The following is a 27472-nucleotide window of genomic DNA, read 5'->3' as shown; positions in this document are numbered from 1 at the left end:
TAAGTGGTCATTAGGGTCTTTATCAAAAGATAGTGACTACCTAGGGTGGAATGGTATGGAAGCTCATATCCGCCACTCTGAAGAAAAAACAAAAAAATATGGTTCAGTTCAAAAATAAGTCTATCTTATAATTATGACTTAACTATCGCATAATTATGAGATAACTTACGTGCTTATTTTAAATTTAAATGCTAATTGTTATGTTTAAATGTTAAATTTAAACATAGAAGCGATTTTTTTTCTTTTGTCCGAGCGCTTTCAGTTTCAGCACAAACAAACATGCCCATGAACTTCAGACCAATCACACATTACCGTCGTCGCGGGAGGGGGGTAAAAAGTTCTGCTGGTCAGTTGTGCCAAAAAGGGCTGCCGAGCCGACGCTGCGAAGCCTGGTGACGTAATTTTCATCATGAAACTGCGACAACCCGTGCCGATGTCGGCAGTTCGGAGGGAGTATGTTTCCAGCTTTACTTAATTAAATAATGACACTGTGTTACTGATATTTTTTAAACATTTTATTTTACACTTGCCATTTTATATACAGTATGCATTTTTAATTAAGAGTAAAAAAGAAAATATAACTGTGTTGACAATACTGTAGTTATRGTTGCAGGCCCAATGTGGGCAAAGACAGATTTATTTCATGTCAACAAAACATTTAGATTTATTGTCTCTGTTCAGATAGTGTTGATATGTTGAGCTGTCTTTATCCATGCTTTTACTGAACCATTAATACGTAAACAAACTGTTTAATTTAAAAAAATCTGATTATTCAGTGGCAGTGATGTTCTTGTCACAAATCATAAACATTTAAAGTGCCTGTGACTTGCCTATTCTTCAAATGCAAAAAGGTCAAAGAAAATATCTTCACATTTAGGAAAATTGGCATAAAACACATGATTTAACCCATTTTGTCACATAACTGGCATATTTTCCTTTGAATTTGGCTCAGCTAAAGTGAAACAGGAAGTGACATCAAAGGGGAACTCTTGAAGTAAAAAACCTGTTTATTAAAACGGTATTATTTGAACTCTGACTCTTCTTCATCTCTCTCTTATAAGGACTAAAATTTTCTAAAGAAACATCAGAAAATTCCTTGTGGTCTGTGTTGTAGCAACGCTCTGTTTACATTCAGACATTCCCCTTTGTCATCACTTTCTGTTACTTCACATGCGAATATCTCAACAACTGTTCATCTCAGTGGTGTGAAATTGCTTTTGCAATACGTTATCCATGTTATCGTTCCAAAAGTGCAATCACATTTATAACAAAACAAATTGATGTCACGGGCACTTTAATGAACAGCTTTGATAAGAAATTTACTTAAAGCATGTTTTTGTTCGAACAAGTCTTACAGTGTAAGGAACACTGGAAAAAACTAAACCTTCATGAGGTTTCTTCAGTGTTGAAAGCAGGATTATTCATCCCCTGGCCATCTTCTTTGGACATGTCTGATGTCTTTGTCAGTGTTGTTACCGGCCAGGGGCCACTGAGCGGGTCCCTGGTTTTCTCCGGGGCCTCCCAAACAAACCGGTAGCTTAGGAAGAGAACTGCACTAATGAGCATCAGGGTGGAGGCGAAGAGGCCCGTACCGATGGCCGAGCCAACCCTCTGTCTGATGGGCGCGGCGGGGAAGTGGAACTCTTGTGGGAAGTCTATGGTGCTGTTGTTCAGGACAGAGGTCATGTTCCACACCAGAGGAACCAACATGAAAGTCGCAGTCAGCAGGTAAAAAACACCCGCCATCACAAAAACCATCCTGAAGTTGTGACGATCTTCCACGGAGAAGTAGGCCATTCTCATGGCCACCGCGGCGCAGATGTTCCCCACAAGGCCGGAGATCACCGCCACTATCATTAGAACCTGAGCCACCGGGATCTCCACTGGAACAAAGGGGTCCGAGATCCCCAGGCTCCGACAGTTCTCGGCTCTGGGAAGGACGTGGCTGAAGAAGCACGCCCTCCAGATGCCCACCCATGCCTCCCCTGAGGTGATGATGGAMACGTCGGCCACGTGCCAAACCCGCCACTCGTTGAGTCCAGCTGTAGCCATGATGATGATCCAGGCCAGGAACCCGGATATTAATCCCAGGAACTGCCAGTGGGCCGTGTGGGCCAAGTGCATCATCCCTGCCCTGTGTGGCTGGTGCTCAGAGGGTCAGAGGGCTACAGGCCACCATCGTTTCTGCTGAAAAGACAAGTTTTTAAAACTGTTTTACTGGCTCAGTTCATTTGTCCCATCTCAGCTGCTCTCCWGATAAGTTGCTATATTTCTAAATTCTGCCTAACTGACAGCAAACAAACATCCTAAATGTGTTTTTATTAGTCTGCAGTGACCATAAGACCTGTAAGACCTTTTGTTTCATAAAGAGAATATAAGATATTGTTGAAAAGGAGAAGATTAGATTAACAATACAATTTAGGGGTTGAAAAGATATTTTTTAAATCTACACTTGGTGATTCATCTCAGTGGTGTGAAATWGCTTTTGCAATACCTTATCCATGTTATCTTTCCAAAMGTGCAACCAACATAATGTATTTTAATTGTATTTTAATTGTCTACACTTGGTACTTTTGTTTTTATTGGGGTTAGGGTTAAGTCAATCTTTTGAGGCTTTTCTTTGCTAAATACTGTTGTAGTTCTCCAGCTAACAGAACAACACTGACCCTCCAGTTCTTCGACAAATAAACTAAACACTTTCAAACAAAGCAACATCAAAAAGTGTCACTGTGCAGAAAATGAAACCGTAGCTTCTTATAAGATTATATTTATATATAGGATTATTTCCTGTCTGGATAAATATCTTGGATAAATCATTACGAAATGGAAATAAACTAAAAAATATTTTGAATCTGAAGAAAATGTGACCGATTAACTGAATTTGAGATCCAGTTTTGTATTTTACACTTTGTGATCATTGCAGCCATACAGTTTAAACAGAGGAAGAGTCAGTGTGTCTTATCAACATGAGGCCTCTCTGTAACAAACAAAGTTGGTTATGTTGTAAAGTCTGAGGTAAAAGATACCACCTCCAGGGTTGAGACCAGGAAGTCAGATGTTGTTTTAAGGTGATTGACATTTAGGCAGTCTTCTCTCTAAGATCATCCAGGAACAGATGCCGGCTCCTTGTGAGGGTTGTTATTGTTTTGTCCTGATCAGAACCAAGGCCTCCTTCAGGCCTGCTGCTGGCTGCCTGTTGGCCTTTAATGGAGTCAGATTTTTCAATAAAGTTTTTTTTTAGAAGAGATCAGCTGGTTTTCTATGAACTTATTCTGACTTCAGATATATTGAACACATTTTCCTACCAATCAATACTTTGAGATGACTGAGCTTTTGCACATCTTAAGATGTCTGAGCAAAAAAAAAACTTTAGTAATAACATATTTTATGAATATTTTTTGAGTGAAATAGGTTTTAAAATAAAACAACAAAAAATAAATCACTTGAATCATTAATTAATAATTAGTAATTGATGGTTAAGTTTAGATCATTGTTAGTTATAACTGGTATATTTTCTTCATACAGCTGTTTTACATGATAGTTAAATTATGAATTATATGAAGCTAGTGTAAAGAGATTAAAAATAAGTTGTGAYACAGATCCTGTTGGGCTTGTTGTTAAACAGTAGTTTTGACAGCTGTGACCTTTTTAGACGCCATCTTAGCTCCTCCATCGTGTCACATGTAAACAATGGTAGCTCACACTTTAGTTGTCTTATAGAACTCTACGGGATCCACTTAATGATTTCATTCAGCTGAACGCCAGACGGTACGTGCTGCGGAACCAAGAGTGGAGCGAAAAGTGTTATCAGGCAGTTGCTGGAGCGTCCGACAGTCCAATCACCTTGGCCCACAGACACGGGACAAGCAGCGTGTCTGAAGTGCCGACTCGATATCCACAGTGCAGTGAAGTCACGAGATTCCACACGAGCAGCTTCCTTACCACTTTTTTGTTCATGAGTGTATTTGTAAAGGTTTTGTGTTTTTTATGAAGCCCTGTGGGCTTCAGTGACAGGCACTGATACATGTGAAGTGAAACATATGGAGAAAATGTGTCTAAGTCAAAAATTAACCTCATATATGACGACATGAAACGTTATGGAAACTACTACAGATAAATGATATTTTCCTACATAACACACGCAGAGTAAAACTATTCATTAACAGGGTTTTATCATGTTAGCAGCTATTTAGAATCAACATAATGTATTTTAATTGTATTTAACTGTGCATTTATAAATGAGCAAATTATGAATACCAACAAAACTAAAAACTGATTTCACTTATTTTTTTAAGATTTATTTCCSCCCCACCGCAAAGTATTACCAAAAATACCAAGATGATGTCCAGAAGTTTTATAACCTGAATGTTTTGAATGTGTCAAAAAAAGTAGCTTGTCTAGAACCTATGATTAAAATGTCTTGGTCTTCCTGCAGCTGTGGGTACAATGTGTCCAGGTAACATGGAGTTAATCGTTCTTTAACATCTTTTAAGATTTGAAAGTAAAATATAAGTAAGTCAGTTTTCTTACCATCAAAGTTGTTTCTGTATCCACAGAGTCCTTCCACTAATGCTGGATCTGTGAGAAGAGATTCACTGGAACTAATCTGAAAGCCAAAGTCTTTATTTTCAGCAGTTATCAGTGGAGAACAGGGTGTGGTGAAGTTAATGGTTGACTCTGGACAAGAAGTGATTTGAACTCCTCTCTCCTTCCAGCAGACTTTGTCTGTCTTGGTGTGATTGTGGACCAGCTGACATTTTAACCCCCACAATAAAAATGTTACCAGGACTGCGTTCTTCCAGCTGCACATTAATAAAACTAGACTAGTTCCTGGTGTAAATATAAAAGGCTTGCCTCTTGGTGTGGGATTATTTTCAACATAATCTTGGTGGATTTCTCTTGGCTACTATCATACCAAATTTCAGATCAATTTGTCAAAGAATGGCGATGTTATGGTCAGTTCTTCCTTTTAGCTATGGYGGCCATCTTGGATTTTTGATTTAGTTTCAGAATGAGGTTTGTTCTCAGCGACCACCACACCAGATTTCAGTCTAATATGTCTTAAAATGGCAGTTATTTCAGTTTCAAATTAGCTCTGGTAGCCATCTTGAATTGGCTGAATTGGCATTCAGAGTTTGTCAAAACTTGTTCTCAGCCACYACTGTACCAGTTYTCAGCTCTGARAGTCTTAAAATAGCTGAATTGTCTAAAATTAGCAGTTAGCTTAAACTTGTGWGTAGCATTGCCCAAAATTCAGCCTATTATGTCTAAAAATCTCTGAAATATGGCCAATATTAATTTTTAAGCTATGGGAGCCATCTTGGATTTTTGATTTGGATTTGATGGCCGTGTCTCAATTCACGTGTTGCAACCGAYGTCGGCCGCATTTGTCGGCTGCTTATGCCACTGCTGGAGGCTGTCCAAATTCATCAGCGCCTACACATGCAGCCGACAAAACCCTGAAAACGTCGGCTGCATCTGAGTATCCTATGTGGCCGACGGTATCCCAGAATCCATCGTGCCATCAGGAAATTAAACAGAAAAACAAAGACGGTGAAGGTATTTTTTTTAAATGACTGAGTTTTGAATTTTATCACGGACTGAAAGAAAATTGAAAAACTGAAAACTGAAAAAAATTCAGCTGAAGAAACTTTTGTTGCATTGAGAAACTGGAGCTAAACCCAAATTATTAATGCTTTTTATTTATTTACTTGTAATGTTTTTTTCTATTAAAACTGAAATTTGTGAAGTTATACCTTGAAAAATAAAACAACTGAAGCAATGTGATATAAAACTTATCATTTGGTAACAAGGGCAATGTGGTCACGCAAACGTAGGTCTCCTGTAGACTAGAACGTCTTATTTCACAGCCATTTATGCAGCTGATACGAGCGGCCTACGGCTGATGTTGACTTCAGCAAACATCGGCCGCAGTCTGTGCAACACAATATCTTATAAAGGCCAGAACGCTTTAATAAATATTTACTCAAATTGGTTTGAAATGATTTTGTTGCATTTTTTTGTTGCAAGAAGATCAACCAAATTTAATRTTCAAATCAAGAATAACAACAGTGGTTAACTGCATTCAGTGGAGGATTTCGTAGTCATGAGTACAAGGTGGAGTCTAGCTCTTCTGGGTCTCAGGTCAACTGGTAAAACACTGAGGTTTCTATGGAAACACCATTAGATTACACGTTAGGAAGCACTTTGAGTGTCCTGGATGGATAGAAAAGCGTTATAAAAGTACAGTCGATTTATCATTTTACCAATTAGATTTATAGCACAGATGTTTATGAAAAATCTCATAAGGGAAAGTTTAACATGAATCACCAGAACAAACACAYTGGGTCTGTAAAACTGTAAATTTACTGGTTGAATTTGTGCAATTTCAACGGCATTTCCAGAGCAACCTCTGCGTTTTCCTGACTAACGTATGAGCTCAGCTTGCATCGTGCATTTGTAACAAATTTTTAACTATGAAATGGTCTATATTTTCCTGGTGTAAAACAAAACATAATGATGTCATGTGATGAAGTTGTGATGAATCCATGTAACGACACAGAAACATCTGCAGGAGAAAATAATCCGGACATTCATTCAGCTGCACACTCCTCTACAACCAACTGCCAGAACAGCCACAAAAACCTAAAGATACCATAAGTTAACGTGAGTGGATGCAGAACTGAAGCTGATTTTCATGAAATATTTGGATTTTGTTATAAAACAAAACATGATAAATACTTATCCAGCATATAACACATCAGGTGGCGAGGCTGCTCAGATCTGCTGATGACAGAATCATCCCTCCTTTTTCTGATTCAAAAGTCTATAATAAATTACTAGAACAAAACAGAACATGGTAAAAATGGCATTCAGGATGGTGTAGTTGTTGGATGATGCAAGAAAAAAAAACATGAATCTTTCCGATGCTGAACAACTGTGTGAGTCCTGATGGTGATGTCCTCCTCCATCACAGTTTGGTACAGAAAACAGGAAGCACAGGTAAAAAAAAACAAAAAACAAAAACACCAGTTCTTGTTCCCAACAGGGTATTTTCTCTAAGCTCTGATATTTGTCTCCCTCTGCTGGTCGTTGTGTTGAAGCGAGCCACATGAGCAGAACCCTCTACAGAGCCAGCCTCTGCTCCAGGGGCAGGCTGTCTGTCAGACATTTAAGCTGCTCCTCACCCAGTTTGATTTTGTCCTCCAGTTTGCGTTGCTCGATGATGAGCGCAGACTTCATCTTCACAAAGTGTTCGTAGTCCGCCAGGCTGTCCTCGGGCAGGTAGTTGGACAGGATATCATAAACCACCTGCTCTCGACGGTCCAGGTTCTCCTTCAGCTCCTTCGCGTCTTCGTGCTGTTGAATCAGCAGCTTCCTCTTCTCGATCAAGGTGCGCTGCAGGAGATGTGGAAATACGATTTCAAAACATGCAGAACAGAACAGTTTTAGTGATGGTTAATAGGGCTGGGTATCACGGCCAATTCCCTGGATCGATTCCATTTTGATTCATAAGGTTCTGAATCGATTAATCACGATTCCATTCAGTGAAAATGTTTATTGTCAAAAATTGTGATAATTGTGTCGCCAAATTTAGACTTTATGTTTTTTCTGTTGCAAAATACAATGCCACTATTTTTTTCTCTTCACCAAAAACAACAGGTTTTAAAGGACAAACTTTTAAATTAAACAGTTTAATCTTGAAAGAAAACGGTCACAAATTATTTAAATTAAAAAGGCATTGCAGGTGACAGCGTTGTTGGAGGAATAAATTTTTTAAAGTAATTAATAATTATTTTGATGAATAAGAAGTGATGGAATAAGGTTGCAGGAGAAGAGGTGGGCTAATATAAATATACTTCTGTCCACTCCATGGGGGTATGAAAACTGTATATTTGTCATGTTTCTGTTCTGTTCAATATAATTTATTAAAACTTGTTATTTATACCTTATTAAAACAAATAACACAACTACAACATTTCATCACTGTGGATTTCATTAAGACGTTTCCTAAAGTTTAAAAGTAATAATGTTGGTAACAAAACTAAATGATTTTGTTAGGATGTCGTCTTTCACACATTTTTACATGCTGTGGAAAACAGTTTAGTCAGCTTTGTTTTCTCTACCACGTAGGAGCGCAAATCTTTGCAAACAAAAGTCCCCATGGTCTCTGTTGTCTTTTAGTTCTGCAGAGTCAGCTGGTAATGTTAGTGATTCCTTAGTTTCTTTTGTTTTGATCCAGACAACTTGTTATCGAAAGCTAATGTTGGCACTGAACGTCAACCGGATGTAAACATACGGCAAGCCAGGAGTGACAAAATAGAAACGCACCTCAGACGCCATGGGGAAGAATCGATCTCATGCCCAATCCAAGATCGATTAAATCAATTTTTTTACCCAGCCCTAATGGTTAATACTTTCAGATGCACTCACTCTCTCCTCAGGAGTGGCGTCCTCCTCCAGACTGTTGAGGGCGTTCTCCACTCGGGCCAAACGGCCCGACAGCGACAGCAGCAGGCTCACCACCTTGTCCAGGTCTCCGACAAACATGCGGAACTTCTCCAGCTCGTTCGGCTTGCAGACCTGCTGGGCTTGGATCTCCACCTCGCTGCCCAGAGCGTTGTTGTCCAGGATGTCCTCCAGAAGACTCTCCTTAGCTTCTCGCAACACCTGGAGCTTCTTACTGAGGCTGTCGATCAGCTCTTGCTGCACGAAACAAAAACACACAAAATCAAACTGACATGAAGACGTTTATTACAAACAGAGGTTTTTAAAGTACTTGAAAAAAAATAACCAAGTAAAAGTAAAATTACACGAACAGAAAATGACTTTGGTAAAAATAAATTTCATTGATGAGAAAACTACTCAAGTAAAAGTTATACAACTTCACAAAAATTGGGAAAGTAAAAGTACTTTTACACACTCTAAGAAATAAACTGTTGAATTTACTGAACCAAACTGGTTCCACTAAGACAGGTTGAGTAAACTGAGCAATGTATGTGTATTCTTTACTCAATTTAGGCTTAGTGGAGCCAGTTGACTTTGTTGAGTAAATTCAACACTTCATTCATTTTTAGAGTGCAGAAACAGGTTTTTCAATATGTTCAAACTGATTTAATTTTGTAACAAGTAACTAGGTGTTACATTTTAAAGTAAAGAAGTTAAAGTATTGTTAGCTTTAAAATGTAACAAAAAAGTAAAAGTAGCCATTTTAAAAATAATTGGTAAAATTACAAATCCTCAAAAAAAAAAAACAACTATTTAAGTACAGTAATGAAGTAAATGTATTTACTATAAACCTCTGATAACAAAATATTGTAACAAACAGGAATAAAGAAAAAAGTTTTTGGTACTTTTTTGTTGGCCAGATTAATGTCCAGCTCATCTTCAGAGTCGTCCTCCCTGTTCTGATCCTGCATGTCTTTCATTTTGATAAGAAGCTCGGCTTTCGGAGCGGATGTGCTGTAATATGTTGAACTGGTCACCATGGTGACGGCTACTGATGCGCTGTCCTCCTTCTCCCTGAAATACAAAAAAATGTTTCTCACATCATCAAACAAGACAATATAAAACCTTCCCTAAAAAGTCAATTCGGGGTCTTTATAAAACAATAAAGAGTTTATTCTTTCTTAGAAGTTAACTTTTTAAAACAGAACCTGTCAAAATAAAACAGACTGATTATAGATTATAGACCATTAAACACAGGTGGAGGCCTTCGTGTCCAGTTGTCCCCCTCATTAATACTAGGAAAACAGAGGAGATGCTGATTGACCCCAAGTCTGTAAGTGACAGTTTCCCACTTTTTATTCACGAGCAGAAAATAAACCAGGTCTGTTCCTACAGATATCTGGGGGTTCACCTAGATAATCTGTTTAAGTGGGAGATTCATGTTAATATGTTGTGTTCTCGTCAGCAGCAGAGATTATRCACTCACCAGCCACTTTATTAGGTACACCACGCTAGTAACGGGTTGGACCCCCTTTTGCCTTCAGAACTGCCTCAATTCTTCGTGGCATAGATTCAACAAGGTGCTGGAAGCATTCCTCAGAGATTTTGGTCCATATTGACATGATGGCATCACACAGTTGCCGCAGATTTGTCGGCTGCACATCCATGATGCGAATCTCCCGTTCCACCACATCCCAAAGATGCTCTATTGGATTGAGATCTGGTGACTGTGGAGGCCATTTGAGTACAGTGAACTCATTGTCATGTTCAAGAAACCAGTCTGAGATGATTCCAGCTTTATGACATGGCGCATTATCTTGCTGAAAGTAGCCATCAGATGTTGGGTACATTGTGGTCATAAAGGGATGGACATGGTCAGCAACAAGACTCAGGTAGGCTGTGGCGTTGCAACGATGCTCAATTGGTACCAAGGGGCCCAAAGAGTGCCAAGAAAAGATTCCCCACACCATGACACCACCACCACCAGCCTGAACCGTTGATACAARGCAGGATGGATCCATGCTTTCATGTTGTTGACGCCAAATTCTGACCCTACCATCCGAATGTCGCAGCAGAAATCGAGACTCATCAGACCAGGCAACGTTTTTCCAATCTTCTCTTGTCCAATTTCGATGTGCAAATTGTAGCCTCAGTTTCCTGTTCTTAGCTGAAAGGAGTGGCACCCGGTGTGGTCTTCTGCTGCTGAAGCCCATCTGCCTCAAAGTTCGACGTACTGTGCGTTCAGAGATGCTCTTCTGCCTACCTCGGTTGTAACGGGTGGTTATTTGAGTCACTGTTGCCTTTCTATCAGCTCAAACCAGTCTGCCCATTCTCCTCTGACCTCTGGCATCAACAAGGCATTTCCGCCCACAGGACTGCCGCTCACTGGATGTTTTTTCTTTTTCGGACCATTCTCTGTAAACCCTAGAGATGGTTGTGCGTGAAAATCCCAGTAGATCAGCAGTTTCTGAAATACTCAGACCAGCCCTTCTGGCACCAACAACCATGCCACGTTCAAAGGCACTCAAATCACCTTTCTTCCCCATACTGATGCTCGGTTTGAACTGCAGGAGATTGTCTTGACCATGTCTACATGCCTAAATGCACTGAGTTGCCGCCATGTGATTGGCTGATTAGAAATTAAGTGTTAACGAGCAGTTGGACAGGTGTACCTAATAAAGTGGCCGGTGAGTGTATATATATATATTTTTTTTAACGCAGACTCAGTGTTTGGGGTGAACCAGAAACTTATTCTATCAGGCTGTTTTGAAAGCATCATCAGGTTTGAATGTCAGCGTGGTATGGCAAGCTACTGTATCTGTGCATTTAAAATCTAAGCTTGGTCACATGATACAAACGGCACTGAAGGCGACAGGAAGGACCGACAATTCTTCCTTGTAGTCCATCTATGAAGAGTCTGTCCTCAGACTAGCTCAGATGGTGCTGTCTGACCCCGCTCACATCATGAACTCTTACCATCTGGCAAACGGTTTAGAATCCAGCTTGTCGACTCAATAGATTTAAAAATTAATTTGTTACTACATCTGTCAGATTGTTAAAGTATGCATATAGTGTTCGTCATGCTACTAAAGCTTTGGTTTGACTAGGTTTGTGTACATGCTAGAAGGTATGTGGGAATGCGCGATATGTGTTTATTGAGAAATATGTGTTTTTGTGCAACATGTGTTTTAATGTTTTGAGGTGCTCACGACTTCTTATTGCTGTTTGTAGTGTATTAATTGTAGAAGCAGCTTGTCGGGCATACAATGTCCAAGACAAATTTCCCCTTGGGGACAACAAACAAACAAACAAACAAACAAAAAAACAAACAAACAAACAAGTCAGTCAGTCAGTCAGTCTCTATCCATCTATCCATCTATCTAACAATGTTGTTATTGCAAGTATGACTCAGCCCCCTGTGAGCAAAAGGTGTGAATCAGGGCCCCAACGATAGTCAAGTGATGGAGCACATGACCCTCAATAAACAACAGAGCCAATTAAGCCACTAACGACCTATTGTTTGGCTAATGGTCATCTTTTGCATGTGACCAACCTGTTTGTCCACCATGTGGAGGCGGAGCTTATAACGCTGAGTTCACCTGAAACTCCTCAGACTGAAGAAGTCTCTTGGAGGAGAGACGAAACGCTTCATTAACGAAGAGGACCTACTTATTTTTCTTTGTGATTTGTCTACCTGGATTACTGATGCATCAGGACACTTTTTCGTAGGTGTGTCCAGGTTTTGTGTAAAAGTGAATGCCTTGTCTGAAGGATGGAGCTCACACATCTCAAATAAATAAATAAATAAATAAATAAATAAATAAACCGAAGTTTAAATCCAGAAGGAAAGAGCCTTGAACGTTTATATCCAAGTTTTTATAACAGCCTTCACTGCATGAGTTTCATATGTATTTTTTAACCGTCACCATATTTTAATACCGCCAAAATGCCTTCATACTGCTCAAGTCTAATGTAGAAGCTGAACTGAACAGACTGTTTTGTGTAGTGTGGAAGCTAGGAGTGTAAGAAAATACTGATACACTGAAATATAGCAAAATTTCATTTCCTGCTACTGTATCGATTCTCTAAAGCTCTGTAATGATTTTTTAATGAAGGTTTAAAATGTAAACTTTCTTGCCAACAGTTCATTTTTATGTTTTAGTTCAACCTCCGATCTCTAGTTGGCAGTGGTCAGTCAGACATTTGGCTCCTTCTCTCCTGAGGAGTCAGAGAGTACAACAGTAACTCAGACATTAGCATTGTGAGTAAACATCAGCATCATGTTCTGATGGCTGAATCTGAGCAGATTAGACCGACACCTGCTGCCTCCTAAGCTCAGGTAAGGTTGCCAACAGTCCATTATTAGTTGGAATGTCTGTACTTTAAGTCAAATTGAAGTGTCTTGTTCAGGACGCTCTCCTGACTGCAGTCAGCCGTCATGTTACAGAAGGCAGGCATTTGTCTAGTGCCCCAAGCTCAGGGGGGTCYCCGAGGGACGGTACTGAAKTGGTCAAATGCAACGACCAGATGAAGCACAGGGCATTGAAACGACTGGTGCACTTGTGCTCCCCCATTAAGGTTCCCTGTGACAACCGACAACACAGACTGTAGCAGCTTCATGTCATCTGTTTACTGAACTTTAGGACAAGATATAGGCCATTGTTTGCAGGGGTAGACATAACCATTGGTTAGGTTGTCCGAGACAACCTWTTTTCATTTTGGACAAYCAGATCCTGTCTCCTGGTTGTCCGGTGGACAACCAAGAAAAAAAGACCTYGATTAAAGTTCTCTGCCGCAGKTGYCCATCAWTTGTAAAAATGAACTGGAGAAAAAACTYGGTAAAGCCAACAGAACACTAAACTGTGACTTTTATAAGGTCATGTACACAGGATACTCTTATTTAAGTGAAAATGTTTGACTTTGAGTAAAAAGAAGTTTATGAATGTTGGGTAACCTCTAGATTTTATTAGCAACATTTTTGCTGCTTTACTCCCTGAGCTTTAAATACTCTATTTCAAAGAAGAGAATGAGGAAGTTTTATTCATGCAGATCCTGTCAACCTGGCTGACTGAGAACAATTATATATAATAAACTTCATCTACAGAACAATATACTTGTTAAATTACATTTTTCTTGAGATTCTTCTGGACAACCAAAATGTTTTGCGGACAACCAGATCTTGTCAACAGGTAGTCCGCTGGACAACCTGAAAAATATCCTTATGTCTACCCCTGGTTTGTATGTTGGGTCACTATATTTTTATAGAAAATTGTATTAAAATCTTAAAGCTGCAATAATTACCGTATTTATTCATGTATAATACAATCACGAGTATAACACGATCATCATTTTTGAGYTTAAAAAGTATTAAAAATCTAATTATCAATAACCTGTGTATAATACTACCCCCCCGACCACACACACTTTATGGATGATATTTAGGGTTAAATTTCTAGTATTATACATTAATAAATACAGTATATTAAACTAATGGCATATTTAGTCTAAGAATTGAAAGTATGCATGAAATAAGAAATATGAAAAAATTATTCATATAAAACATACTGTGTTTTTAAATAGAATTTTTGTACAAAAAATGGCAATATATCGCCTTGCTTACAGTATTGCAATATATTGTGATACATTGTATTGTGACCCCTGAGTCATGATTTGTATCGTATCACCAAACTCCTGCCAATACACAGCCCTAGTAGCTGTCATTGGACCATTGTATTTTTTAAATTATTTACTGTTATTTAACCAGGCAAGTCCCATTGAGATCTCWGATCTCTTTTTCAAGGGAGGCCTGGGCCTGAAGTTTGGGGTGGGGGAAACCAGAGTACCCGGAGAAAACCCACGCAAGCACGAGGAGAACGTACAAACTCCACACAGAAAGACCCCAGGTCCAACCGAGGATCGAACCAGGGACCTTCTTGCTGTGACGCGTCAGTGYTAACCACTGATMCGTCGTGTATCTGTGTGGTGTAGAAGCTGTGAGGCTCACCTGTCCTCTGCAGGTCTGGAGTTTGTCTGCTTTGGCTGCAACTTTCTCCTCTGATGAGCTCCTTCTAACAGCTGCTCCCCCTGAGGAAAGATTCCCTCCATCAAGTCCATYGTGGTCTTCATCTTGCTCTGGTCCAGAATATCAACCAGTGATTTATCCTTCCCCATGATGTCCCGTGCCAGCTCCTCTCTCTTCTGGTCCTCCTGCTCAGTCAGGCCTGTGGTTTCTCGCTTCCTGCTGGGATCATCTGTGGTCTGCAGCGCCAGCTGGCTGTTAGAAGTGGCGTAATCCCTCACTGTGGTCATGTACACGTCTCTCTGCTTCATCTGAGAACCTGCAGGACTGTCGGGCTCCTTCTGACAGCTAAAGGCACTGAAGACCGTGTCCTGTCCCAGAGCTCCCAGACTGCTGAACCTGGCCACATCATGCCTCTCAGATTCAATGATAGGGAGGTCACTTTGCTGCAAAAATGGAGAAATCTCCTTTTCTACGCTTCCCTCCGAGTGTACAATCCTGATGGGCACTTTCCTCACTGTTGAATTCTGATCGTCTATGATTTGCTCCATCCTGAAACGTAAAGAACAGAAAGAAAATCTGGTGAAAAACCATTCAAAGATGACGTGTTTCTTGCTGCTGATTCAAAGTTTTACTGCATGATGGCAGCTGGAAAGTTTTCCATGCCCAGTCTGCTGGAATATCTAAGAGAAGCAGACTCCTCCCTCTCCTTTGGTTTCAGCTAACTGTAATAATCCTTTCTGCACAGTCCTGAAGACACTACAGAATATACTGATTTGTCTGAAATTAAGAAAACAAACTAACGTTTGCCTTTAGGAGATTTATACCCAAACTAAACTGCAGAGATAAAATCACAATAACTTGACAGTTAGCTCTGMAGAAGCTATTAAGCGCCTTTGACATCAAATTTTTGTAACAAACATGAATGTATTTTTGGAAAGATACCACTGAAAACATGTTGCAAAACAAATTTCATGTTGCTGAGATGAACAGTTGTTGAGATATTTGCATGTGAAGTAACAGGAAGTGATGTCAAAGGGRAATGTCTGCATGTAAACAGAGCATTGTTACAAAAGTTAACAACACAGACTGTAGAGAAGAATCTGATGTTTCTTTAGATTACTTTTAGTCGCTATCAAAGAGAGRTGAAGTTTAAATAATTTTGTTTTAATAAAGTGAGACCAGCGAGTTTTTTATTAATGAGTTYCCCTTTGATGTTACTTCCTGTTTCACAGGCACTTTAAAGTACCTGTGACACACCTATCCTTCAAATACCAAAWCTCAAAGAAAACATATTTATATTCAAGAAACTTTGTAAAATACACAGTTTTACCATTTATGTCCCATAATTGACATATTTTATTTTGAACTTTGCTCAGACAACATGAAACAGGAAGTGACATCAAAGGGGAACGCTTCAAGAAATAAAATTCTGGTTTTTGTTTAATAAAACAATATTTTTCGAACTGTGACTCTCTCATCTCTCTATTTTAGTAATTAAAATAATCTAAAGAAACATCAGATTCTTCTCTACAGTTTGTGTTGTTGGCCTTTGTAGCCATGCTCTGTTCACATTCAGACACTCCCCTTTGACATCTCTTCCTGTGACTTCACATGCAAATATCTCAACAACTGTTCATCTCAGCTGCATGAAATCTTTCTTTACAATTTGTTGTTAATGTTACCTTTCCAAAAATGCATTCATGTTTATTAAAAAAAAAAATGATGTCATACTAGGCACTTTAAAACTCAGGAGCAACACTGTGGTAATTTAAGAGAAATCAAAGGAATATGTTACCTGTGTGATTCCTCGTTGTAAAGAGAGACTGGAGGCTTGTCGCTGAGTCTCTGTGGAGAAAACTGAGGCGAGGGAGTRCGCTGCCCCTCCATGCTGTGATGCACTGAAGGCCTGTGTGAGGAAGCTGGGGGCGAGAGGGCAGGCTGATGACTGGACGTTGATCGATGACGCGCTACACCGTGTCCTTTGCCCTGCTCAGGATCTCCCTTCGCAGAGTAGATGGGATAAAAAGCAGAGTTTGGTTCGAAGTTAGCCAAGCGGTGGGTAAAGGCGTCGCTCGGGGRGCCGGTGAAGGACTCGTGGGAGTTGACGTCTTGGCTTCTGGTAGGGGACGGTTTCTCCAGCACAGAGGCCCTCCTCCTCTGTCCGGATGATGACAACTCTGTGTGGCTGTGGTCTTCAGGCTCGGGCAGACTGTGAGAACCAGACTTGTGGTTCAGCGTGGCAGCAGCAGCTCCCTGTCTACAGTCAGGATTGGCTCCGGTCATGGGTGGAGCGGGCGGCGCGGAGTAATTTTCAAACTCTGCTGGCTTTTCTGCCACTTTGCAGTCACCTGAACCACTGTCAGAGAACCTGAGGAATACAACAATAAGCTTTTAATTACACAGCCAGGCAGCGCAGGCTATCATCTCAGTYTCGTTCTAATAATACTGTGGCAGAGGCCTCATTCATCCCTCCAGCAGCCACTATGATTATGCTGCCATGACAGCACAAACGTCCACGAGCCTTCTTCGTGTTAGCTACCCAGCTGGCAGCCTGAAGAGAAATGCTTCAGCTCTAACAGCCTGCATGAAGAAATAAATATTCCTCCAGCGCAGAGAYGTGTGATGCAATCACTTTTTCCTGCCTGAATCACACTCTCCGCTTTAACCCTTTAGAGGACAAATAAAGCATCTGACTCTCTGGAGCCTGATGGTGAAAAGAAGGTGGAGACTAAACAAAGTGAAACTTTAAAGCATTCTATCATCCAGTGTAAATTTAACCTCAGCACAGGGACAARCAATAACCCATCCATCCACTGTGTGCATAAAGAACAGCGAGGGACTACATGTCCAGTTAGGCACAGTTGAACATTACAAATTCTCGAAGTCTGTGTGATGTCATTCAGTCAGGTGATTTCAAACCTCCGTTTTTGTATTCATCGTGAGACTCTGTTACAAATTRTGTCAAAAGTAGAGACTTCAAACTATACAGCAGTTTTTAAATTGTGTCGATAGGTCAAGTGTTAAGAAAACCAGAGTTACGATAAATGGCATATCTTACTAATTTTTTTTTCTGAAAATGGACGTTCTATTTTSAAGTGCGTTGCAGCTGAAGGGAGCAGGAACACAGCTGTCCATCGTCAGTCKCATCTTTCTCTTAAACCGAAAAAATATAACCCCCCAGACCTCCTTTTTGACTGAGGCTCAAAGTTATTTGACAAGCAGTAAAAAACCTACAGGAAGAAGAAAATAAAAAGAGGTGAAATTTGAATGGAGATTGGCGGCTATGAAGRGCCGGTGAGAGCAGGACTTTATTAATTAGATCTGTGACATTTAACATGTTTGGATTTTATAGTTAGTGTGTAGTTTTGAGTGTTTAATCTTCATTTTAGCCAATTTTACTGTGTTTTGAATCAAAACAATGAGGCAATTCTTTTTAAACAAGGAGAAGCACAGAAGTCGGCAAAGGCAGAACAACGAAATGTATCTTATTTCTCTCCCCTCGCACTTGCAGTTAGAAAAAAATTATATTTTTTCTCTGGATGTTTTTTTTTTACATGAGAAGTGCAGTCCTACAGCAACTTTTCACCATTTTTCCTATTTTCCACATAGAGGAATTCATCTTATTTTCCCCCAAACAAATATGTCAGCCTCTGTCTACAACATGGTCACGTGACGAAGTACCCGGCTGTTCGACTTTGAGTATAAACCACACAAGTGATTCTGCAGTCCCACGATAAAACCCACTGACTGTGGGCAGACAGACGCCAGAACCCAAAGCTCCTGACTGAAGTCCTCACAAGCTGGAACAAGTTACCCAAAAAAAAAAAGAGCTGCAGCTGGAGCTCACAGGCTGCTTCGTGCCTCACTTTCAGATCTGCACAATATGAAAAAGTTGTCACAAACAAGCTTGTCACACAAAGTTAGCGTAAAGCTGCCTGTAAATGCATGATTATACCTAAACTATACACGTATTAGGATATGAACCAGCTCACCTTGTGTGTTGCTTTAATCATTACCATCCATTGAGCTAAAAGTCCTGTCCTGTTTGTCAACGCTCTGTGACTGAAGCCACCTGTTGGTGTCTCTTTCTGTATCAATATCACCATCTGGGTGGGGCCCAGCACACTAAACTCATCTCCTATACCTCCCCGTGACAATACCATCCCCAGCCTGTTGTAATGCAAACACGAGTGTCGTCTGGTGTGGTTCTGACAATGAAATGACTCAATATCAGTTACATTGCACTCTGCTACGAGTTTCACCTGGGATGTTTAAATAATGCAGGAGGACTCTTGAAAAACTTGTTGCAAACRTCAGTAAGATGTCTTTAACACACAACTAAAACACATTTAGAACAGGYTTCCTGACCTTCAACAATGAAGGAACGGTGGCAAAACAACATTGTTACAGATCGACATTTTAAGGGTACAACGGGGGGCTTTAGTTTTGTACTTTATATTATACAAGATTACTCAGGAATTGATATATGTGYTAACTACTAGCTGTAAACACAGTCAACTAGTGGGTATGTTTAATATCTGTAACCACAAACAAACAGCTTCACAATACACTTATTATGATTAGGGTACTGTATATATATGTATGTATAAATTTTGACCTTTTTATTCCAAAATAGAAAATTTGGACTGATAAAGCAAATTGCACAAATAACAAGTTATATATAATATTAAAATGTAATGCATTAATAAGTAAATATTTGTCAAATAGCTTCAGTAAACAAATGAATGTTCACAAAAAACTACACAAATGTGTGCTTTATCCTTGAAAGTCTCTTCATCTTTTCTCTCTCTGAGCTTTGTGAAATGTGTCCTTGAGGGAAGAGTGTAACCTGAAAYAAATGTCCGAACTATTATATTCAGGGTTGCACATAAAATTTTTGGTCTTGTTCTCAGGGGAGAACCTAGGGTTGTTGCTTGGTGCTCATATTTTCCTTCACTCATTTAACACATTTATCTAGAGGGGCGTCCGGGCATCTAACGTCCCCCTGTTCTGTTTTATGACTCCTATCAGCTGCAACGTCTCAGGACATCAGGCCAAATCAGTCCAACAAGTTTTTTAATTTATTCTTTTACTCTGCATAAATTTTGTAAACTACCTAAGTGGCTGAGGGGCTGTATGTCATATAAACATCACAAACTGGACATTTCATGGTTAAATGTCCTTCAGATGGACAGCTCCTGTAGTTTGGTCTTCTGCATCTTCAGCCTTGGTTAAACCAGCTTTCCACTCTCTCCAGTCCAAGTAGCAAATATCTGTCTTTAGCACAGAGCAAAATAACTTAAAACATACAAATGTTTTATTTGTTATACTGATTTTTTTAAAAGACTATTTGATTCAAAAATATTATATTATTTAGATGGTTTCAGCTCATGTAATTATTTATTCTTCATATTTGGTCATTTAATAAATTACATTTATCCCAGAAAAGCTGTATCACAGTATGGTCCTAAATATAAATAAGTTTAGCAAATCAAGAACCTTGTTTTTTTTCTTTTGATACAATTGTGAATGAAATTTGTGGATCTTTATGATAAATTAAAATAACATTTAAAACTCTTTCACCTAGAGAACATGGCAAGTTGTTTTTATTTTTTAATATATATAATTTTTTTTGACGGGGGTGTTAAACAGAGAATCAACTTTACTTTAATATGGGGCAAACAAATGTTCTGTTAGTTAATGTGGTTCAATTAGAAGAACTCAAACAGTGAATCTCACAGAAAGACTCAGCCTGCACGCGCAGCAACGCACTCCCGTCACAGCAGTCTCTCAGGAGGAGAGAGTTTAGTCACTCACACARAGTTGGACAGATCTGTTTGATAATGACGCTCTGAACACATATTTAATATAAAGTTATGTTTTACAGACCAAAGTCTCTGGTAGTTCAGGAGCAAAGTGCAGGAGATGTCAGGACTGACCGCTACAGCCACTGCRCGACCCACTGCTTCAACCTCTCTGCTGAAAACTGCTCTGACTGAAAGTCCTGCCCTGCTCTGCTCTGATTGGATAAAACGGCTCTGGACTTCGTCTGATTTGTTGAAGGCAGTGTCTGTTTAATCCTTATATCAGGGTCTCGCTGTCCCGAGGCTTGGTGAGCACCGAACAATGATCCAGTCATACCAGTGTGGCTGGATTTTATTTTATTTTTTTAAAGAAATCAGGTTGCATTTGCGACCAAACTGGTTGCACTTCTAGAGCCCTGCTAGCTGTTGTTTTAACAGACAATCTCAGGTACAATCTTAGGTACGGAAGTGAGCTTTATGACGTTCCATCTGGTGCACTTTTTCTTTTTTTTTTATCACGCATGCGCACCGCTTATGTGCAACCCTGATTATAGTAAAGTGTTTACGTTTGACCATGGACAGTCTCATGTCAGAAACATCATGTTAAGAAGACTTTCAGTCAGGACAGCTGCTTATTACAACAATTCAATAAATGCTTGTTTTATTTGCAGTATTAGGTTAAGTGTCTTCACTCAGACATTATCAGCAAATTAAAACTTAAAGTTTAATCATTAAATTACTACCATCAAAAATCGCCCGACAGAACAAGTCCATAATGAAATTTGTTGCCAACACTTTTAATAATCGATTTTCATTCATTTTATTGATTAGTTGTTGCAGCCCTAATTATTATTACAGTAACAATTCCAGACAGAGTTTAAGGCCAGTCACTAAAATGTTCAATTCTGACCAACTATGCTGGAAGATTAAGCTCCAACTACTTTATTCCTACTGACATAATGAAAACAAACCTCGATGTGAGGCTGATGATGGCTCTGTTAGTATTTTATTATGATGAACAAAACAGTGCAAAATACAAAGTACTACTAAAGCCTGTGGGGATATCAATTTGTTTGTTTTTGCCAGAAACAACAATAATTATAATTCATTCTGAAGCAATTTGATTATCTAAACCAAACTAATTTCTCAAATAATCCTCACAACATTTTATTTGTAATCACAAAAACTGACTTCATGACGCAGCAAGCAAAGTCAAATCAGGTTTATAAAATATAAAAGGTAGTTAAGTTTTGTCAGAGTGCTGCACCAAACAAACCACCTCACGAATACAGGTAAGTCAGTTATACRGAGGAACACACCTTGTTGGGGAAAATGTTGGACCTTTTTGAGCATCGCTCCTCATAAAATCCCACAGAGTGCTGAAGAMACACGTCCTCTCTGGCTATGTTCCCACTGCAGGTCTTAATGCTCAAATCAGAAGTTTTTGTGTTTACATTGACATTATATTTTAAAAGCGACCTCAATCAGACTCCATATGAACTCTGGTGATGAGACCCCCATGCCCCCCATCAACAGAACCAACTGTCGCACCTAACAACACCCCCATCCCGCCCTTCACAGTGAGTCACGTAGCACTGCTAATGAACACCTGCACATACGCACACAAGCACTGACCGGTCAGCTCACATTCAGGACCRTTTCTTTTCATCAAACTACCACAATAAGCTTCAATGTTTTCTGGTACATAACTGAAATACTGTGTCGCAGGACATAAATCATCTTAATGTCTCTTTTCCTCCTGCTGTACGTTGTGCACAGTGAAGCCTATAACAACTACCGGTACTCTAGCTGTATTTTTAGTATTTTTGACACCAAAGCTGGAGTTATGCTTGGAGATGAAAAGACAATGTGGACGTTAGTTGCACTTTCACATGCTTTTAAGTCCATTTTGTTAATATGACAAAAAAAAAAAAAAAACCCAACAACCAGCTGTGGGAGAGAAGCAGGTCATTTTCTGCTATGTGGAAGCTTTTACTGTATGGCAGGCAGTTTTAACATAAAGTCAGCTTTACCACACTTAACATTTCAGAGATCTGAAACTGGTTTATGACCAGACTTATCAGTTAAGATATCTTTAATTATATTTTGAAAAGGTGAAKTACTTGTTTGAGGCATCTCTACACTGTGACGAGTATAAATTATGTTACATTTACCATTAAGTTGCGGCTCAATTCAAGATATCTTATGTGTATTTTTAGATGTTACATATATAAAATTTGACTAGTGCAAATTAAATTGCAGACTTTTTCCTTTTTCATGTTCTGTAACTTTTATTTCAAAAAAGCAGTTGTGTTCAAAAGCAGCCCCCCCTCCCCCAACTCAACAAAAATTCAGATTTGGGTGACATTTGCCTGAATGTGAACATACTRTCACAAACATGGCCAGATGCCTTGCCCACACCACTAAGCCTTCACTAAATGACACAAAGAGCAGCTACAGAGACCGCTTATGTTGTCCCAGCTGCACAAAGGCRCTGCCATTATTACACCTTCATGCATTATAATGACTTCAGTTCTCTACAAGACTACTAGCCATTGGTAGAGCTCAAGATAATAAAAACACAAGATATCAGTCACACTACAYTAGCAAAGAAACGAGTACTAAAACACAATGGTTAACAATAATGAACAATAAACTTCCCCAGAAATTACAAGTACTAAYAGCCCATACCTCCTCGAGATAGACTCACCTTGTGTCAGAGCTGGGCAGTTCAGCAGGTTTACGCTCAGTGTCAAACTTTGTCGCAAGACCAGGAATCTTCTGTAAAAGAAGAACAAACACGTGAAGTTATGCAAAACATTCAAACACAGAAGACTTCCATCAGGCTGCAGCTTCGTGTTTCCTGCTGCTGGAAAACAAACGTAACAAGTCAATGCCTCTTTCTTAAGATGAGGGTGTGTCTTTATGAACAAATATAGATTAATATTTGACTAGGTCTGTTCTTTTGTCGCTGCCACTTCAGTTACTACTAAGAAGAAAATTATGGGATAAATCTTGTGCCAGCAGGAATTGAATTTGAATTGCTCATATTAAATCTGAATGTGCATAATTTGAAATTGAATGCATTGGTTTGAAAATGAATTTTACTAAATTGAAACTGAATTTAAAGTTTTGAATTTGAATTAATTTGCTTTGAAACTATTTTTGGTTTATTAAAAATTCATTTAGACTACTTTCACTTTCAGTTCCAAAATTCCGATTTTTTGTGTCACATCCTGGTCCTTGAGAAAGCCAGCCAGAGTAATCAAACACAGATCCACAGATTTATGTTTCACKTTGGTGAAGTTTCTCTTCTGTATGTAACAGAGTTGATGCAATCCACCATAAAAGTGACAAAAACAGACAGTTATTTTATTTCAGTGATTCATTTTATCTATATATAGAAAATGTTACATTTACATCACGTCATGGATCACATATTGATCAGATGCTGCTGCTGACTGATCCATGGCAGGATGTAAATGTAACATTTTCTATAGGTAAAATTAATCACTGCAATAAAATAAATTTGTCTGTTTTTGTTACTTTTATGGTGGACTGCATCAACTCTGTTACATACAGAAGGGAAACTTCACCAAAGTGAAACATAAATCTGTGGATCTGTGTTTGATTACTCTGGCTGGCTTTCTCAAGGACCAGGATGTGACACAAAAATCTGAATTTTGGAACTGAAAGTGAAAGTAGTCAAACTGAATTTTTAATAAACCAAAATAGTTTCAAAGCAAATTAATTCAAATTCAAAACTTTTCAAATAATTAAATTCAGTTTCAATTTAGTGAAATTAATTTTCAAACCAATGCATTCAATTTGAAATTATGCACATTCAGATTCAATCGGAGCAATTCAAATTCAATTCCTGCTGGGACAAGACTTATCCCATAGAAAGCCACTGTTAGAGCTTTAGATCTGGAACTGATCAAAACAAAGAGGTAACACGGTTTCTAACAGCCCTTCCAGCTGTGGTGCTTCATGCTTTACCTGCCCATAGAAGTCTGCTGAAGGAGAGGATTTGGATCTCTCGTGGTAACAGGTGCTCTTCATTATATCCTCGGGTCCTGGATCGAGAATATTATCAGCTGAATGAGATCGTCCAGAGGTTTTTTTCTCTGAAGGTTTCCTCTGTACGTTCCATCTTGCCTCATACTCTGCGAATGTGCCAAGCCTCTGGACATCCTGAAGGGACTGGGCAGAGTGAGGAGCTCTCGGGGTCTCCTCGGTGTGCCTGACWTCTTTCACTGGGTTCTCTGTTGAACTGCGGGAAGCGCGAGGTCTGTCCTGGTTCTTGGAATGGCTTTGAAGGGGACTCKGATTGGAGAATTCCGGCGTCATGCTTTCTTTCAAAAATTTTTGGTGATCCAACGAGGAGCTGGCATTTTCAGTGATAGTCAGACTTTCACCAACCCCAACTTCATGGATTTTGTCTGGTTCGGAGTAAGACCGAATTTTCTTTTCATGGGGAAATCGCTTCCGACCACCAATCCGGGTCACCTGACCACTAAAAGGTGCAGAGTTATTTGACTCTGTGGCCGTCAGCAGAGGGCTGCCATCTTTCCAAGCGTGTGCTAAGGATGAGTAGCTGGGTTGGACCTCGGCTGCAGAGTGCTCCTGTAAGACGGGCTCCAAGTCCTTCCTCCTGAAAGAAGTGGCCTTGAGCACTCTCGCTTGTGCTTCCTTCAAATGATCTTTGTAGTAGTTAGAGAAAGACCCATCTGCAGGGGTTGAGGTGGAACTTTCAGAGGACTTACGGACATTTTGGTTTTCCTCCGCCTCATGTTCAGTATCGGGGAGGGTAGCTGCACTCCTGCTCTTCAGCAGCTGTGCTTTTCTCATCTGGATTTCACTTCTCAGCGTGGTGGCAAAGCGGCTGCTGCGGTTTACCTCCCTAAGGGAGTCCTTGGCGTTTGCGTCTCCTGCGTTCTCCTCCTGGCYCGTGACATTCATGGACAGAGAGTGAAGCATCGGGGTTGTCTGAGGGCAGATCTTGTTGCTCACTTGGCTATGAACTCTGCTGTCTTGGGGTAAATCTATAATATGTGCGGAGAGAGACCTCCGTTGTTCAGGCTGTCTTTTAAGGGGATTAGYGATGTGCACAAAATCTATCATTTGTGTGGTGTGTCCTCTCTGACGTACACAATTATCAAAACTGGGGAGAAGTACGGATGTTTCTGGGACAGTAGGGACATGGTGCTTGCTGTAAGCATTGCTGTCTTTACTGTGCGAGGAGTGTTGCTGCTGTTGGGACAGATGACACTTGGTTTGGGTGCCTGAATGTGTGTTAAAAGCGCCCCGTTCATTTTTATTCTGCAGCAGATCTGCACCCRCTGCACTCCTCAGGTCCTCTGGTACATCGGATAAAGATGGGTGGTTGGGCTGTGTCTGCTGGGCTGTGGACACGCAGTAATATCGACCAGGTCCTGAGCTGTCTGTGTTTGGGTCTGTGYTTATGTTCCATCTGTGGTTCTGGTTGTGATGTGTAGAACTGTTCGTGTGCGGTTCCTGTGGACTGGTATAGGAACCACCTACGTTCTGTGGCTTTGGTACAGATGAGGCCCAGGGTGGAGAATGAAAAGTGCTTTTCTCACTATCGTGTCTTTGTCTCTCGTGGTGGCCTTGGTGAGCATCACTGGAGTGGGGATGATGTTTATGTGAGCTGGAATGGGTGTGACTGTATTTATCAGAGGAAGTATAAGCGTTCTCACTATCATTTTTAGGGGAAGTGTGATGGTGTTCACTGGGAGCCTTACAGGCTGTGTGTGGATCTGGTCCTTCAGGGTGAGAGGGGACTATCCCTCTTTCGTGYGCCTTTGTTACAGCGAAGCTATCGCTGCGTGCCGGTGGCAGTGGAGGGGGAGGAGAGGGTGAAGCGGCCTTTTTTCTCTCAGGGACATTCCACACAGGTCCAAAGCTGGTTCTGCTGGAAATGGAATGGTGGGAACCACTTGAGTCCTCGGTGAGAGCATCATTGTGGCCTGAGTTTACGCCTGGCATCTGGAAATATGTGAACCTATCATTGTGTTTCTGCCCCTCAGGAACCAGGCTCTGGCTGTTTCTCACATTATTTTTCTTTGCTCCTGCATCCCACTGACCAACTTTATAAGGTACACTTTCCGTGGAGGCAGTGTTGCTTTTCGTGTGGTCCGGTGTGGAGAAGGAGCTGTACGCCGAGTCTCGTTTCCCTTCTCCAAGGTGCTCCGAAAAGTTGTTTGACGGTCTGTGACCAGCCGGGTAGGAGTGGGGGACGTGCTCTAAGCTGTCCATGCTGCCAAGAGAGCCTAAGTGGTCGGACACCCTGTGCAGGTTTGTCTGCTCCCAGCCGGCAGAAAGATCAGAAGCAGATGAGCTGGAGGTTAAAGGAAATTACAAAGGTAAGAAAGAGAAAATAAACACTCTTTTTTTCCTGTCTTTTATTGTTTACAAAAACAAATACAGYTTTCATCAGAATACTGCCGTTGAAACATCACTGAAACATTTTGTGATTTCTTTGATAGACACAAAAAATAACACTGAGAACAAAGCCTCCTGCACACAGAACTAAGAATAAAATCATAAATTGTGAACCTAACCCTCTCTATGCTCAAAGCTGAAAGTTGGAGCTAAACTTGAGGAACTCTGCGTTACCTTGTGTCACATTTATTGTGCCAGACGGTGGTGGGCGGAGACTGTCTTTTGCCAGTTTCTGATTGGCTTTCATTGAACTTGGYTGAGTGCCAGGAGTGAGGCCTGTTTATGGGTTCATTCCTCCTGAAGAAGAGCCAAAGAGACTGGATTAGAGACCTTTATGAAAAACAATGTTACCTTCATACAAGAAGAAGTGGAGATTATAATGAAGCTGTCATATGGGATACATCTTGTGCCAGCAGGAATTGAATTTGAATTGCTCAGATTGGATCTGCAGTGTTTCCCCTAGGAAATTGGTCTTGGGGGGGCTACTTGTTTTATGAAAACATAAATTTACGTGACTCACCTTCAATTATGGTAATAAATTTACACATACATGAATATTTAATTGCCTAACTACATCCTAAAGTTAAGGACTCCTCATGATAATTATTAATAATAATTTATCGTAGCAATTTTTTTGTCTGTCCATCGTAGCAAATTATTATTGATAATAAGTGATCAGAACTGTGTGCAGCAGATGATCTGAGTCCAGAGTTGTCAGTTTGAAACCTTCTGG

General features: G+C 40.1%; 2 protein-coding genes across 4 annotated transcripts in view; both read right to left on the bottom strand.

Moving 5' to 3' along the window:
- Window positions 1–1143: 1143 nt before the first annotated feature.
- On the bottom strand, window positions 1144–3336 carry cldn34a (claudin 34a). Its single transcript, XM_014001035.1, has one exon. It carries the CDS (start codon window positions 2125–2127, stop codon window positions 1387–1389), a length of 741 nt encoding a protein of 246 aa, XP_013856489.1. The 5' UTR covers window positions 2128–3336; the 3' UTR covers window positions 1144–1386.
- A 2655-nt stretch (window positions 3337–5991) lies between these two features.
- Window positions 5992–27472, bottom strand: part of shroom2a (shroom family member 2a) — a 68678-nt gene continuing 47197 nt past the window's right edge. For all 3 annotated transcript variants that reach the window (XM_014000999.1, XM_014001004.1, XM_014001007.1), the window contains 8 exons: window positions 26914–27036; window positions 24274–26635; window positions 22985–23055; window positions 16266–16838; window positions 14453–15019; window positions 9354–9522; window positions 8434–8706; window positions 5992–7398 (listed from right to left, as the gene is read on the bottom strand). In XM_014000999.1, coding sequence (XP_013856453.1) covers window positions 7126–7398; window positions 8434–8706; window positions 9354–9522; window positions 14453–15019; window positions 16266–16838; window positions 22985–23055; window positions 24274–26635; window positions 26914–27036 — 4411 coding nt within the window. In that variant the 3' untranslated portion in view covers window positions 5992–7125. The remainder of the gene's footprint in view (window positions 7399–8433; window positions 8707–9353; window positions 9523–14452; window positions 15020–16265; window positions 16839–22984; window positions 23056–24273; window positions 26636–26913; window positions 27037–27472) is intronic.

The sequence above is a fragment of the Austrofundulus limnaeus genome, unplaced genomic scaffold (genome assembly GCF_001266775.1).
Source record: "Austrofundulus limnaeus strain Quisiro unplaced genomic scaffold, Austrofundulus_limnaeus-1.0 Scaffold8, whole genome shotgun sequence".
NCBI classification, from domain to species: Eukaryota; Metazoa; Chordata; class Actinopteri; order Cyprinodontiformes; family Rivulidae; genus Austrofundulus; species Austrofundulus limnaeus.
The sequence above is the reverse complement of the archived record's forward strand: the minus strand, read 5'-3'. Positions and strand labels throughout refer to the sequence as shown.